At 45.7% G+C, this 17,335-nt stretch overlaps 1 protein-coding gene across 1 annotated transcript in view; it reads left to right on the top strand.

Annotated features, from left to right (window-relative positions):
* The window catches only part of SLC6A5 (solute carrier family 6 member 5), a 133,673-nt gene that overhangs the window by 92,315 nt on the left and 24,023 nt on the right, over positions 1 to 17,335 (top strand). Inside the window, exons 7-8 of the mRNA XM_085875154.1 lie at positions 15,531 to 15,663; positions 17,198 to 17,332. Coding sequence (XP_085731280.1) covers positions 15,531 to 15,663; positions 17,198 to 17,332 — 268 coding nt within the window. The remainder of the gene's footprint in view (positions 1 to 15,530; positions 15,664 to 17,197; positions 17,333 to 17,335) is intronic.

Below are 17,335 nucleotides of genomic sequence, written 5' to 3'. Positions count from 1 at the left end.
GCCCAGTTTACTTCTCAGGATCTCAATTATGGGGGCTGTGAGGTATTGCAAGACATTGTATTTTTGTATATTAACCTTTGATATATGAAAATATAATACCGGGCATAGTGGCGTGTGCCTGTAATCCGGCGACTCGGAGGCTTGGGTTGGAGGATCGCTTGAGGACGGGTGCTCTGCGCTGGGCCACGCTATGAGAGGGTGTAGGGCAGCCCGGAATCATGGCGAAACCCAATCCTTATCCCTGTGTCGTAAGAGGCGACCAGGGTTGCGTCAGGAAGGGCATCCGGCGTAAAACCTTTGCCAAATCAGTATGCGGATCATAATGGATGATCCGCTGTGGTGACCCCTAACGGGAGCAGCCGAAAGGAGAACAACAACAACAACATATGAAAATATAATGAAGATTGTCATATATTTTGCTGAACATTAACTTGTTTTATTTTGCCATTTTCTTAAGGTACAATAAAATATCATAGCTTACAATTGTGTTTTTGCATCTGCTCTCCTCTGCTGTAATATAAATATTTCCACTGCCAATACCCCCCTGCTTGACTTTTATTTTGTATACAGGCACCACTTGTCTTAGTTAGACACATGTTAGTTAGACACAGCTGGATTTGGACTTCCGGTTCTGGGTTTGGAGTGTTGGCAGGTCTCCTTCAGGGCTCTCTGCTGATGATCTGAAAGTTAAGTTTCTGGTCGTTATCTGTCCCATTTTAACTGTTATTTTCTCAGCTGCATGTTACTGTGTGTTCCGAGTTCGGTTTTGTTTCAAAAATTGTGCTATTTTGTGAGTTTTTGTCGGCCTTGTCTTACCGAGTGCTTGAGGCCGACTGATCATTCCCCTCGGTGTACGATCATGTTTATTTGTATTTTCTCCCCATTACCATCAATTTCTATCTTCCCCACTTTCCCAACGTCCCCAATCCCTCCCAACTAAACACTATTTCTTGTCTTAAAAAAAAAAAAAAAAAACCTTTCTCCTTGCACACTCACAAGTCTCGATTCTTCTTCTTCTTCCTCTGCATCCTCCTCTTCTTCTTCTTCCTGCCGGCACACCATCTTTATTCTACTGAGCTGACCCTCTCTCGCCATTACCTTCACGATTTCTTCCGATCTACAACCTTCCATTCCGGAATCTTACCTGTTCTTCAAAAATACATCAAAAAAGAATAATCTTCCTTGTATCCTTTCGATCTCCACACCTCCTGTAACCACGTGTCTCTCTCTCTACTCTACCTGGTACTTTTCATCGACCCAGCAGCTTCACACTGCGTTTACCATCCAAATTCACCACACACTTCCACGACTTTACTTCAACCTTCCCTTTTCCGAATGTTACGCATTCCTTATTTAAAATAAATAATTTCACTTTTGACTATACACCTCCCATAACCACGTGCTTTTCCCGTAACCACGTGATCTGTATACACCCCCTGCGTTTATCGATCCAATTTCACCATTCACCTCACAATTTTTTCGACAACACTTCCATGGCCTAATCTGATGAAAACTCTCTCAAACAAAAGTAATAATAATAATAAAAACGATCTCTTATAATGCTTCATCTTCCTCTTTCACACATGAGGTACTCTTTACTGTATCATAATGCACTACTCCTCTACGATTCAAACAGACTGCTCTCAATTCGACCTTTCCTTCATACCTTGCCTAAAAAATCCAACTGTCACAGCGTTTCTTCTCTCCATTCTCTGAATTTACCTTTATTGCATCCATCAAGAAATGTGTTTAATCGCATCTCTGACCTAAAACTTTAAAAAAAAAACCCAGTTTGCTATGAATGTTTGCTTTCCATCAACCATTCTTTTTTTCCAATTTCAGTGCCAACTCACTTTCTTGATTTCTACCTTTTCTCACCCCTTACTCTCAAAGCAACCATCACAAGCCTCTCAACGATCACAATTTCTCACCCCTCACTCTCAAAGCAACCATCACACTCTTCTCCCTCCAAGCCTCCCTCTCACCTCTTTCAAAAACTCCCCCCTCACCTTTCTCCCACCATTCACCCCCCTCACTCATCCTTCTCAAAGTTGCCCCCCCCCCTCTCATCCACAAAGCTGCCTCCTTCCACTACCCTCACACCTCCATCTCTTCACTCCAACTCCTCAATTCGTCAACTGCCTTCTTCCCCCTCTCTTGTCCCCTCCTCTCCTCCAGCACCACAGAGCCTTTTCTCCTCCTCACCCGGCCCCCTCCCTGAGCTATTCTGCAATCCCCCACACTCTTTCAACAACCCTCCTTAGCTCCCTCCCCTCCCCCCTCGTCCCTTGTCCTACCCACCCCCTGCACCCAAAGCCTCCTCTTCTCCCTCTTCATTAACAGTGTGGACCTCAAATATCCAGGGCCTTCGCTCAAACCTTTCAGATCTTTCCATACAGGTTGCCACTGACAAATCAGACATAATCTACCGAACAGAAACTTTCCTCCCCCAAGATGTGTCTGACTATCTCTCCCTGGTTACTCCCTCCTCCGGGTTGACAGACCTGAGCCTCGTCCTGGTGGAGGAGTTGCTCTCTTCATCAAAGACTCCATTCCTCACTCTCCCTGCACTGCCCTCACTCCCCCACACCCCCAGGAATACCTCTGGCTACGGCTTCCCCTCCACTTCCACCTCATGTTTATATGTGTACTGTGCAGTCCACCTAACAGTGATGACTCCATCTACACCTCACTATCCGAAAACATGGACCAACTTCTATCTTCTCATCCAAACTCTCTCTTCCTCATATGTGGCGACTTCAATTGTCATCATGCCAGTTGGCTTGGTGTGAGTACCTCTCTCACCTGTGATGTGGATTTTTAAAAAACCCACCTTGTTGTGATCGTTGTCCTCCTGAAGGATTCTAACTGGCCGATTGTGGAATCCTATTTGACTTCAGACAGAGTTTAACGTTTGTCCGATTTGATTATAAAAATCCTACAAAAACCCTATCGACACTGATAAAACTGATGTCCACACAAGTCCTTCCTTGTGAAACAATTTATTTCCTAATTATACACCATACACTTCTCACCCTTGTACAATGAACTTAAGAATCTCCATTTGTTTGCAATATTATTTGGTTCTATTTCATTTATTCTTACTTTAGTTAACAGTTAGACCAACCCGATTCAATTCACTTCTACATTACATCAGAGAGTTTTATTCTAACTTGGTACTTGGTCAGTTCCAAGGAGTACAAGCCACTGAGAAACTATACTTCCTCACATGCTCGCACTCCAAACTTTTAGATTTCAAAGCATTTTATACTTTCGTGAGAGAGAGAGGTTGGGGGATATTCACCCAGACTGTAGACATGTCCTTTAGACGAAAAGCCACTTCGTACATTTTCTCAGCAAAGGTTCATTTATCAGCGCGGTCACTCTGCTCCAGAACAACACATTTATTATCATTTAGGGCAAGTCTTTTGGCCAGAAATGACAGCCAAATCAACTTGCAGCATAAAAGTTACATTTCTGAAACTCCATTTGTTGCAATTTAAAATACATTAATATAAATTTTTCCCCCACACCTGTCATGGCACTTTGGCAAACGCTTACTGCGACTCATTGGGACTGACTCAATCGGTCAACTTCCCGACCCGGATCTCAACCAATGGTACTCCATCTCTTCTGGATCTGATTTTGACAAATTTCCCTGACAATATCTGCTGCTCTTCCTTCGCTCCAATCGGTTCTTCTGACCATGTCCTTGTCAAAGTGGACATCTCTCTGGCTGTTATCAGAGAATCACCTCACCGCCGTCGAGTCTGGCATTTCACTCAAGCTGACTCAAGGGTCTCCAAGCAGCCATCAAACTTAGAGACTACTCTCCTATCGCTACTTTCTCCAACATCAACTCATCCTGGGAATTATTTGAAAGAAATTTTCTCTCCCTCATGCACAGATTTATCCCCTCTCGTCTTCAGTTGTCCAAGCCTTCCTCCCGCCCTTGGTTCACTGAAGCTTGTGGTGAGGCAGTTGTCCTGACACAACTTCCCTTTGCCTCATGGAAAGCAAACCCAACTGAGGGTAATCTCAGTTCCTTCCATAAAGCTCAGAACAAGTGTGTATCTACCCTCAGGAGAGCCAGAAAACAACATCTTTCTAAGCTCAAGTCTGAACTTTCAAACCTCTCTCTCTCTCTCCTCAAAATCCTGGTGGCATCTAATCAAATCTGTTTTTGGTGTATGTTCCTCCTCCACCCCTCCCTTACTTCAAATGGCCACACTGCTGATACCGCACGTGAAAAGGCTGAATGCCTAAACTCGGTGTTTGCAGATAAATCTTGTGTCCAAAACCCATCACTTTCTTTACCCACCTTACCCAGTCACACCCAACTGTCCCTGGACTCTGTGTCCTTTTCTTCTGACAAGGTGGAGAGCTTGCTGTCAAACCTCGACTCAGATTCTGCAACTGGTCCAGACGGCATCAGCCCACGTTTCCTAAAAACCTGCTCTTCTGCTCTTGCTCACCCTCTCTCCGTTCTATTCACCCTCTCATTTGCTCAAGGTCATCTGCCATCTGCTTGGAAATCAGCAAACATCACTGCCCTGCACAAAAAGGTGCAAAAACAGATCCCTACAACTACAGACCAATCAGCCTTCTCCCAATCATCAGCAAGGTTATGGAATCCATCATCGCTTCAGACATTAAATCCTTCCTCTTCTCCAATGGCTTGATTTCTGATCATCAATTTGGTTTCAGACCAGGTCACTCTACCCTGGATATGCTGCTTCTGCTCTCCCAACAATGGATGGAGGTACTCAATGCCAGACATGAAATCCGAGCCGTATCCCTAGACATATCACATGCTTTTGACACGGTCTGGCACCCTGCCCTGCTCACCAAACTCTCTTCCTATGGTATCCAAGGCAATCTCCACTCATGGCTCGTAGACTTCCTCTCCTGTCGCAGTCAACATGTGGCCCTAAATGGAGTTCTTTCATCCCCTCTTCCTGTCCAGGTTGGAGTTCCTCAAGGTAGCGTTCTGGGCCCTGTTATTTTTCTGGTTTTCATCAATGATCTCTCCGGCTCTCTGGAAAATCCTCTATATCTCTTTGCTGATGACTCCACCCTCTGCCATACCATCGGTCATCCCTCAGACCGGCAAGCAGCAGCTTCTTCGCTCACTGCAGATCTGGATAAAATCACAAACTGGTCCAACACGTAGAACATGTCTTTCAATCTGGACAAATCTCACACTCTCACTATGTCTCTCCCAAAGGACCGTTTAGAAAACACCCCCATCCACTTTCTCAAACAATCCTCTGGAAGAAGTCCTTCCTTTGAAGCTTCTGGGTCGCACTATCTGCCATGACCTTTCCTGGGAAAGCCACATTTCAAACCTAGCCTCCAAAGCCAGTTGCCGACTGGGAATCCTCCATGATGCAAAATCCTTCCTCGGCCCACCTGAGCTCCTGACCACTTACAAAGCTTTCGTTCGCAGCCTGATGGAGTACTGCTCTCCCATCTGGGCTGGGGCTCCTGCCTCCCACCTTTCTCGGCTTCACGATGTGGAAACCAAGGCATTTTGGATCATTGGCATCTCCCGCAATGAGGCCGAGTCTTTGGGCCTCTCACTCTCACTACAGGCTGGTCGGTGGTCTTTCTGTCTTCTACCATCTCCTCTCCAGCCTCGCCCCCCCCCCTGTTCTCTCTGCAATTTGTCCACACCACATTTCCGCAGGGCACTCAAGGTCTGCCAACAGCCCCTTCTGGTAAAACTACCAAAATCACGAGTCGTTGCTCACCTTCACTCTTCCATTCCTCTTTTTTCCCGCCTTTGGAATAAACTCCCTCACTCTATGCAATCCTATTCTTCCCTCCAGGCCTTCAAAACAGTTGTACACCACCACCTCTTATCATCCCCCATCCAAATCCACGATCTTTTCTTCCCCCGATAATCCACCCAAGCCCACCTCCTTAAAATTCCCTGCTTTCCTTCCTGAAAGTCCCTGTAATGTCCATCTTATATTCCCCATGTTCACTGCCCCACCGCCCTCCCTTCCACAGATCTCCTAATGTGTCTGTTCCCCACTGTTTTGTCCTTCCCACTCCCGCCCCTCTTGTCTCATGCCCCCCTTGCTGTACGTTGTGTGTTCGCTCTCACACGAGCATCGACAAGGTATACAAAAAAAGGCTAAATCAGCAAAACCCATCCATCATTAACCATCCCCAAGCCCACCTCTCTCCGGGTTTGCAGATTACCGGGTTCCATCCTCGCCCACCCCACCTCATCGCGCACATCCTCCTCTTCATTTATTGTTTGTTCCATTTCTGCTCCTTCCTCATTTTCTCTTCCCCTTCTGTGATTCAGTGTTTGTGCCTGTATCCTCCATTTTGTTCACTCAATGTGTCCTCTTCCTCTCCATGCTCTCATTCTTCCCCATGTCCGTTCTTTCTCCATGTCAACCTCAATCCTACTGTTAGTGTGTTCCCATCCCTCCCTCACCTTCCACCCTCCCCACGTATACTGTTCTTTTTGTTCAGGTATGTATTGGTCCATTCTCTGTTCAAGCTCCTCTATGAGCTTTGATTCTGCATACAAAAGATAAATAAACAAGAACTCTCCCAACAATTAATAACAACCCTCAGTATTACAATTAAAACAAGAAAAAGAGCAATTGGAGATTTCAAACCCTCGCCAGGACTTCTTTTGTGTGGTATATTTTTTATAGGTCTTTGTGTAAATCCAATATGGCTGCCAAACCATGTGACCAATGACATAACATGTGTAAACCTTTTGTTCCTCATGGACAGGCGGTCATACGTGTGAAGTTTTGCCTCTATCTGTTCAGCCACTTCAGAGAAGATTTTTGAAGTAAAAAAAAAAAAAACACCATGGCTGCCAAATCACGTGACCAATGACGTCATGACGTTTTTTTTTCTGTGGACCATTTTATCCCTAGATGACCCTCAAAACTTTTCATACTGATTGGATGTGGCATTCTACATATGTAATTATGATGTCATAACGAGGGCTCTTATGATGTCATAAAAAATCACATTCATTCCCCATGAGAAGTGCTTGCAATGTGCCAAGTTTCAATTTTTTCCTGGGTGCAGTTTCAGAGATGCAGAGGTCCAAAGTTTTTCAGTTTTCCCACGTGGCTGCCACACCACGTGACCTATGACATAATAATTATCATAACATAATACATGAAGCCTGGTGTTGGCTCAGTGGTTAGGGTGGCATCTTGGGATCCCAGGGTCCTGAGTTCAAGCCCCGTTGGCTGCTGAATTAACACCAGGGGGTTGACTCAGCCTGTCATCCTTCCGAGGTCGGCAAAGTGAGGACCAGTGTACTGGTCCCAGTGTATGCCCCGGTTAGAATAGGTGTACCATATACCTGTGTGTCGTAAGAGGCGACCAGGGTTGGCGTCAGGAAGGGCATCCGGCCATAAAAAAATAATCATTGCCTCAAGAAAAAGCCCAACCCCTGCACAGCAGGGAAAAATGGCTGTAAAAACGGTCATTTTTTTAAATTTTATATCATTCTACATGAGCAGTCGCACCAATGGTGAAAATGTCTTCTCAATCCGACATGTGATTGCGGAGAAAAACACGAAAGTTCTGTGCGGACTAATAGACAGACAAACAAACGGACCCAAATGCAACACCCTCTCCGAATCCTTCTGCGGGGGTAACACGAAAACGGGCAATCAGAGATTGCAGACCCTCACCAGGACTTCTTTTGAGTGGTGTATTTTTACCCTCAGCCCGAATTGGGCTAAGGGGTATTGTTGTCACAGGCGTTGTCCGGGCGTCCATCTGTCAACTTTTGGTTTCCGTCGATTTCGAGGAGAACGCCTTGTCCGATTAAATCCATTTTTGTAGGGTATGTTGGGGTTGAGTAGAGGAAGGTTCCTTTCGAAAATGGGCGCGCTGCGATTTTCAGTGTGGCCTCCATGGCAGTCGTCTTGAAATAGGTTTCTGTCAATTTCGAGAACACCTTGTCCGATTAAATCCATTTTTGCAGGGGATGTTGGGGTTGAGTAGAGGAAGGTTCCTTTCGAAAATGGGCACGCTGCGATTTTCAGTGTGGCCGCCATGGCAGTCGTCTTGAAATAGGTTTCCGTCAATTTCGAGAACGCCTTGTCCAATTAAATCCATTTTTGCAGGGTGTGTTGGGGTTGAGTAGAGGAAGGTTCCTTTCGAAAATGGGCATGCTGCGATTTTGAGTGTGGCCGCCACGGCAGTCGTCTTGAAATTGGTTTTCGTCAATTTCGAGAACGGCTTGGCTTGTCCGATTAAATCCATTTTTGCAGTGTGTGTGTTGGAGTTTGAGTAGAGGAAGGTTCCTTTCGAAAATGGGCGCGCTGCGATTTTCACAAGCCGCCACAGTAGCCATCTTGAAGTCTGATTGATTTTCGATATGACGTCCAACGTGCTCTAACTGACTGCATCATCGTGATATCACTGCTTCCTTTTACAATGCATGGACTGAGGGGTTACGCCCCCTTTGCGGAGCTATTTTTTTGTTATTATTATAGTTTTTAAGGGTAAATCCAATATGGCTGCCAACCATGTGACCAATAATATAACATGTGTGAGCCTTTTGTTTCTCATGGACAGGCATTCATACGTGTAAAGTTTCGCCTCGATCTGTTCAGCCATTTCAGCGAAGATTTTTGAAGGTTTTTTTTTGAAAAAAAAACAATATGGCTGCTGAATCACGTGACCGATGACGTCATGAAAAAATTTCTCTGACCATTTTATCTCCAGATGACCTTCAAAATTTTTTATACTGATCAGATGTAGCGTTCTACATATGCAATTATGATGTCATAACGAAGGGACCTATGATGTCATAAAAATCACACTTATTCCCCATGAGGAGTACTTGCCATGTGCCGTTTTACTTTTTTCCTTGGTGCAGTTTCAGAGATGCAGAGGTCCAATTTTTTTTCTGTTTTTCCAACATGGCTGCCACACCACGTGAATCATGATGTCATAATTACCATTAAAACATTCTACATGAGTCGTCGCACCAATGGTGAAACTTTTGTCCCAATCCGACAAACGGTTGTGGAGAAAAACCCAAAAGTTATGTGTGGACAAACAGACACAGACACGCAGACAGAAAGGGGTGAAAACAACCTCCTCCAGCTTCGGTGGCGGGACTGGTGGAGGTAGTAAGATTTTAAATGTGGAAATAAGAATTTGAATGATTAGTTTTATAAGTCGTACTGAAGGAAACTTACATCCAGGTTGGAGTGGAGGAAGTAAAGGAAGAGCTCGGTAATCTCAGAGTAGATAAGGCTCCGGGTCCAGATAATATGCACCTGAGAGTATTCACGGAGGTGGCTGAGCAGGTAAGCGAGATGTTAACGGATATTTTCAATTAGTTAATGGGATTGGAAACTGGCTTAGTGCTGGGTAGCAACGAGTGCTTCTGAGTGGGAGGATGTCTGGCTCGGAGGATGTAAACATTGGGTAACCTCAGGGGTCAGTACTCGGATCATTATCTTATAAATTATTCAAAGTGTTCTTGTGTTTGTTTGTTACTTCTTCACGATGGAACCGAAGCATGTAGATGGGCCAAATTTTGTGTGTAGGTACTTCAGAATGTGGGCAAGGATTCAGCTTCCGTATATTGGCCTTAACATCCGTTTTGAGGCCACTATAAAGTGTATATTGGGATGTGGTGTCAGGCAGTGCTGCCGCCAGCCCACAGACAAAAGGTCACCACCACAAGGCCAAATAACTCCACAGCTTTTCTATGTATCCTTGTGTTGGATTTATGGTTTGGGTGGTGGGCTTGGGATTCTATGGTCTGAGTTCAATTCCTGCTCAGCTGTTGAATTAATACCAGGTGGGGCTGACTCAGCCTGTCATCCTTCCAAGGTCCGCAAAATGAGTACATACCAGCTTCTGGAATGATTGAGCCATTCGAGTATCCTGCGTCAGAGTGGTGGCCCATCCAGAATTGTGCCTCGGCAGCACTGATGCTCTGTTCGGACTGTAGTCCCATTGGATTGGATTGGATTTTCTATGTCCAAAACGTCCCAAAACCCTCACCAGGAAAAGCTCACCACTATGAGGGCAATAACTCCATATGTTTGTAATGCGCAACACGTGCTGCATCCCCTACATAGTATTTTCCAGTTCAGGGCCGGGTACCCAGACTAGTTATTTATAATTTACATCAATGATGTGGATAGTGGAGTAAAGAGTTTTCCAAATTTGGAGATGACACAAAGCTTGGAGGTAAGATAGATAGTAAAGGGGTGTAGTGATCAGATTCAGGAAAGTATTGATACTTTTATAGATTGTGGAAAAGATGAAGATAGATTTGGGAAAAGGCAAAATAGATTGGGGAAAAGCTCAGATAGATTGGATAGAAAAAAAAAAGATCAGATAGATTGGGGAAAAGGCAGAATCAGATTAACCTGAGCAAGTGTAAGGTGTTGATGATTGGGAAGAATGATGAAAATAGAGATTACATGATGCAAGGGGCAATCTTTGAGCTTGTCACACAGGAGATGGATCTGGGGGTGGTAACTGGGAATGGATACCAGGGGTGCGGGAGGGTATAAGCAGATAGGACAGTGTCATGCAGGTGTAGACAAAGCAAACATGGTTTTAGGTTGTATTTGTAGGAGTATAAATTATAAATCAAAGAAGATAGTTTTAACACTGTAATGAAATTTACCGTCAGGTCAAGTAAGGTTAGATCTGTGACTTGCTGCAGGTACCATGTTATTCTTTCCTAACCTGTTCCATGGTCGGGTTGTCGGCAATTAAACCGTCTCCCCCACCAAGTTTCTTGGTGAGGAGGGTGTACGATATGGACACCCAGCAGGATGAAGAACAAAACCTTTCAAAGGGCGGAGGAGCTCCTTGTGAGCCAACGGCCATCCATATCTAGGGCCCAACTGTGTCTGCGGACGTCCTCCTGCAGTTGGGTTACTTTTTATGAGGAGGGGCAGTATTTGCACTCTGGCCACCATAAAACCCTTCATTCCGCAAAACATTCCAGAAGCATAAAAAATCTGAAAACCCACTCCGTGGGAGTACCTCCTGTGCAGCTTCCCTTCGCAGGGCAGCTCACCGGATGACGTTATTGGGGCAAAGCCTTCGGGACCCCCAATCTTTGATGAAAGGAGGGAAACCACGGGGTAACATTCCTGGGTCAGATTGCAGGAGAGTGTGGGGATGGTGCTGAGGTGTCGTCCACCAGACGGCGGTCTCCTTGGGTTAACCTGGGGCAGTCCCTTCGGTGGGTGCCTGGAGTGTCCTTTTCCTAAGGGAGGATGATCACGTGTCTCTGTTATCATCTGAGCTCAAGCGTTTGGACATCGGGATTGCAGCTCTCTCTGAGGTTCGGAGACCGGATTGCGGCGAGATAATGGTGGGTGGTTATACCTACTATTGATCTGGTCGCTCTGATGGTTACCATACCAAAGGAGTTGCTGTAGCTGTGTCCAATAATCTGACTCCAATGATAATTGAGGTAACACCGGTCAACGAGCGTATTATGAGATTAAGGATTCGTCACTCCTTGGGTGTCATTTCCTTGGTCTCTGTTTATGCTCCGACTGAGACGGATAATCTCAACGTGAATGCCCCAGGCGAGATACACTTCTAATCTTGTGGGATTTCAATACATCGACTGGAACTGATAGGGATGGTTATGCGACGTGTGTTACTCCCCATGGGTCTGGAACTGTGAACCAGAATAGCACTAAGTTCCTTGACTTTGCAAGAAGTCATTCACTTAGTGTGGCTGGTTCATGGTTTCAGCGCCCACAAGCTCATCGCTGGACTTAGTATTCCAACGCTGGCGGTGTGTCAAAGGATATTGACCACTTGCTCGTTGATGGTCACTGGAGGATAATCCAGAACTGCAGAGTCCACGGGAGTACTCAGTTCCTCAATACTGACCACCGACTTGTTGTAGCAACTCTTAAGTTGAATCTTAAATCCAGGAGAATGGTACCATCCCAGCCTCGGCTGGATGTTCGCAAGCTCAAGGATGAGAGAGTAGCTGAGGAGCTTGCGACCAGGCTGAGTGGAGATTTGGGGGGTCTAGGTACTTTGGGGGATCCTGAAGAGTTGTGGAGTGCCTTCAAGACCACTGTCCTTGATGTTGCTGGTGGATGTCTTGGAACTCACCGCAGGGCAAAGAAGAATTTTGTCTCTCAATGGACACTGGATACCATTGCCCAGAGTTACAGGGCCAGGCTGAATGGCAGAGCTGAGCTGTTCAGGGAGCAGAGGTGTAAAATTGTATGTGCGTTGAGGGTGGACAAGGAGGCCTATGTGCGAGGAATCTGTGAGGGGTTAGAGCATCACCTGTGGTGAAGTGATTCTCGTCCTGCTTATAGGGGAATTTGCGCATTGCGTTTGTCCAACCCATCCCTCGGTGTACTGCAGTTAGAGCAAAGGGTGGTGGGGTCTTGACAGAGGAGTCTGAAGTGAAGGCCCGTTGGGCCAGCTACTTTGAGCGGTTGTACCAGTTTGATCCACCAGCTGTTGAGTTGGACATCAGGGGTGTTACAATCCCTGTTGCTGACCCTCCAATCAACTCTGGTCCACCTTCATTTGTGGAAACACAGGCTGCGGTGAACCGGTTGAAATGGAGTAAAGCTCCAGGGATCTGTGGCATCCATGCCGAACTTCTCAAGGCTGGTGGAAATGCTGCACTCGTGTCGTTACATGCAGTTCTATGCTCTGCCTGGAACACAGGCATCATCCCAACTGGCTGTAAGAGGGGCCTTGTTGTCCCTCTCTGGAAAGGGAAGGGTGATCGCCAAGACTGCAACAACTACCGAGGGGTGACGCTGCTCTCAGTGACGGGCAAGGTCTTTGCTCGGATAATTCTCGATAGGGTTCGTCACCATCTGCTTGAGCACCAGCGTCCAGAGCAGTCAGGCTTTACACCAAAGAGGTCAACGATTGACCGTATCCTTGCGCTTCGGGTCCTCACTGAATGCAGGTTAGAGTTTCGGCAGGGGCTGCTTGTAGCCTCTGTTGATCTCTGTAAACTGTTTGATTCAGTGAATCGGGATGCCCTCTGGAGGATTCTTGGTCTTTGTGGGGTGCCACCAAAATTTATCAATCTGATGTCTGAACTGTACTCTGGTAGTGAGAGTGCTGTGAGATGTGGTGATACCATCTCTGACTTATTTCCAGTTGTTACTGGAGTTCATCAGGGGTGTGTACTGGCCCAGACACTTTTCAGCACTTGAATGGACTGGATTCTGGGGAGGATGTTGAAGAGATCAAGCTGCGGTGCATTGTTTGGGAATGTCAAGATCTCTGACCTTGATTTTGCAGACGATGCAGTTATCTTTGCAGAGACTCCTGATATCCTTTTGGGGGCCCTCGAGGTGCTGAATGAGGAGTCGGAGCCGCTGGGATTACTGGTTTCTTGGGTCAAAACTAAGATCCAGGCTTTCAATGACATCTTGGATGCTGCTATCTTGTCTGTGCCTGTTTGTGGTGAGGATGTTGAGGTCACGGAGAGATTCACTCTCCTTCACAGTGATATTCATGTTTCTGCTGGCCGTGAGCCAGCGGTCAACAGACGTCTGAGGAGTCATGTATTCACTGGATCATGGTGTGCGGCACTGCCGGTACCTGTGCGGGAGGACGAAAGTCCGAGTCTTCAGACCCTTGGTGCTTGCACTTTTGCTCTTTGGATGTGAGACTTGGACTCTGACCAGGGGTCTGAGACAGAGTCTTATTTCCTTTGCTACCAGGTCTCTTCTGAGAATGCCTGGCTATCGCTGATCGGACTTTGTGTTCGACGAGCGGTTGCTGAGAGAGACTCAAATTAGATTTGTTGCCTGCATAGTCCGTTTGCGTCAGGAAATTTGGAAGGTGGTGTTTGGGGGAGGTGGGGAGGGGTTTAACGAGGGTCGATCATGGTTTTGGATTGGGGACGATCTGAGATGGTGATGAACAACCGTCTTGAAGACCTGGAAGGAAGAATTAGATTGAAGAGGATGGGGAAGTTGGTTACACAGGTGGGAAAAAAAAAACAAAAATAAATGTGTGGAGGTGAGCAGTAATCCTGGATTTTGGGAGTTTCACCAGAAGTGGTTTCGTGGTTGACCGTTTGTCGCCTGCAGAAACCTGGGGGTGGGGGACAAAGCATGGAAAGAGCAGAGGGTGCAAGACCAGAAAGGAGGTGCGAGAAGACATGGAGACCACCAACCTGTCAGCGATGGGAAAGTGGTCGGTGAGAGACTCAGCTTCATCGCAGTAGATTTCAATCATCTTCCATGGCCTTGGTTTCCATGGTACCAAGCTTTGCAAGATGTGAGGCAGGGTAGCCAGCCAGTGGGGGGGGGGGGGGGAGCCCGACTCCATCAAGCTGCAGATGAAAGTCTTGTCGGTGGATCGGAGTTCAGCTGTGCCAAGGAAGGACTTCGTACATTGCAGGATGCCCAGTTGATGGCTGTCTCTTGAAGTGTTGCATTTGTCAGGATTGAAAGACATATTCCAAGTGTTTGACCAGCTTGTAATTTTATCCTGGAAGAGAGATTAGGTGTGTGGCAAGGAAGAGGTACCTGGAAGTTATGGAGATCGAGGGGTATAGGGATGTTGCCGGGACTTGTAAGTGTATTTTGTATGGATGGGTAGGTGATTGTGCACATCTGTGCTGAGCATGTTATCTGTTAGAGGGTCTCGTCAAGGGATGTGGTGTGGTTCGGTATGTATATTCTTCACCGTAAAACTGACTTTGGCCACCCATTCCCCCTTAAAAAAAAACTATGGGATTAAAAATATCTGCATATATTTCTCCCCTTTATTTTTAAGCACCCTTGTGATATCCCTGAGCCTGCCACGCTGTCATCCTCATTCCTCCCTCATTCTCCATTGTAATTAAGTCGTTTTTGATGGCTTTATTACCTCTGACACTGAAGGTGAAGGAGGTTATGTTTTCACCCCTTTCTGTCTGTCTGTTTGTGTGCAGGATAACTCAGAAAGTTGTGTATGGATTCGGATGAAATTTGGAAGGCAGGTTGCAGGTTCGCTGCGTGACAATGATGAACTCATTAGATTTTGGTGAAGATCCGGATCTGGATCCGGCTACTAGAATTTTTTAAGTGATTCTTCACCATTGAGAGATAGGGACAAAAATTATACATAGCACAATATCTCAAAGTTGCGGACGGATTCGGATGAAGCTTGGTGGACAGGTTAGGTGTGTGGCAAGGAAGAATTGATTCAATTTTTGGTGAAGATCCGAATCTGGATCTGGATGCGAGAATTATTAAATTTTAAAGTGATTCTTCACCATTGAGAGATAGAGTCAAAAACAATGCAGTTACTGTATAGCATGATATTTCAAAAATTTATTTAGTGCTATATGTTCTCGTGGATCAGGCATTGTGTAGCGGAGGTATGCGCTCTACCGAGTGCCCTTCCAGTTTAATCTGGTATTGGCGTGGCACAGGTATGGTGGACCGAATGGCCTTCTCCTACTTCTCATTGCCTTGTTATATGTGTGTTTCTGCATTAATGGCATTGTCAGCAAATAAAACATGAGGACAGTGTTGATATATCTTTTTCAGGTTTTACATGCTTAAGATTTCTGATGGAATCCACGAACCAGGTTCCCTGCGTTGGCACCTGGTACTTTGCCTACTTCTTGCCTGGATCGTTGTCTACCTCTGCCTCATACGTGGGATTAAAACCTCTGGAAAGGTGAGATAAATACGTTGCACAATTATTTTCATGTCTGCGCACAAAGAACTTCAGCGCAGGAGAAGGCCATTCGGCCCTTCATGCCTGCGCTGCACCAACCCCAGAATCCATCTCCCTGCATCCACACACAAGCGACCTCAAAGTCCAGCCAATATCCCCATACTCCTCCATTTCCAATGCATCTACAGACCTCTCGAATTCCAATTTCAACCTCTCCACCACCACTACATTTATAGGGAGACCATTCCAAGCAATAACTACTCCCCGACTGAAAGACCCCTGCCTTTATAATGTCATAACTCTCGTCCTCTTTACCCTCAAGCTGTGGCCCAGACAAACATTTTGTCATTCTATACATTTTTAATGTGCTCACAGATTATTTGAGTGGTTAATTACATTGCATATGTGAGAAATATGTTTGAGTTCATTCTTCTTGTTTCATATGCAGCACATGGCTGAGAGTAAAATCATTTGCTGTGGGCACAGCTATGGCACGGATGCAGTAACCCCCTGGAGATAGAGCAGGATTTTTGGAATTTGTTCAGATGGGACGCCCATTTTAATATACACCTGAGGGACGGTGCACAGGTTGATGCATCGCCCTGCCTGCAAAACAGTAGGACGACAATTTATAGGTGGGTTGAGATTCAAACCAAGGCGAGACAGCTCAGAGGCGAGTGTGTATACCTCTCGGCTCTCATGCCGGCGGGTGAAATTAACAACAAAAAAAGATTCTTCATTCATCTAAGTGAGCTCGGTGTTGTCTTGATACGAGTTGTTCAATCACCTTTCATTGGCAGGGAGGTATGGATTAAAAAAATTGTCAATTGTCCGCAAGAGGTGGGAGTGGTGTGGGGGGGGACATGCCCTTCAATACAAAATGAAAGTTGAAAATCCTAAAAATATTATCAGAAGCCCTAAATATTAATTGAAGGACAACATATATTGAATAATGCATCATCATACTTTAAGCAATTTCTGGGTGATCATATTTTTTGGAAGAAATTTAAAGTGAACACACACATCGAAATGTGTGAATCCAGAGGGGCCACAGGTCGATGCATTGAGGGCTGTAAGCAGCCAGCCAGCCATTGGTTACTCACCACTACTGTTATGTCTGATAAAAGAAAGCCCTTTGCCTTCCCCTCCTACCGAGAAATACCAAAAGTGTGAAGTTCTTCAACTCACTCTTTTTCACTTCAACTCACTCAATGTGGAAAGCAAGGGTTGGTATTGGGGCGATACTTCACAACACTGTGAATGGTTGCCTTGTGCACCATTACAAGCTGAACTTGGCTCTTCTGTTAAAGTTCTGTAAGTTTCATATAAAGGTCTTGAGGAATCCGATTGAGATTTCCACATATAAGAGTTCCACAAGTGAAAGGAAACAACATGAAAAATGGTTTGAAATTCAATGAGTCGCTTTTGTTGTTTTGTTTTTTTTTTCTTGTCTTTTGTCAAACTACCGAATGAACAATTCGCTCGTTGCTCAGGGAAATAGAAGATAATCCTCTTTATTAACATGCGCTGTCAGGTGGTTTATTTCACAGCCACGTTCCCCTACGTGGTGCTGATCATACTGTTGATTCGTGGTGTCACTCTAAATGGTGCGTTTGATGGGATTCTCTACTTCATCACTCCACACTGGGACTGCCTCTTTGAGGCCACGGTA

The sequence above is a fragment of the Eptatretus burgeri genome, chromosome 3 (genome assembly GCF_056783735.1).
Source record: "Eptatretus burgeri isolate ZD-2024b chromosome 3, Ebu_testis_v1, whole genome shotgun sequence".
Classification (NCBI taxonomy): domain Eukaryota; kingdom Metazoa; phylum Chordata; class Myxini; order Myxiniformes; family Myxinidae; genus Eptatretus; species Eptatretus burgeri.
The sequence above is the reverse complement of the archived record's forward strand: the minus strand, read 5'-3'. Positions and strand labels throughout refer to the sequence as shown.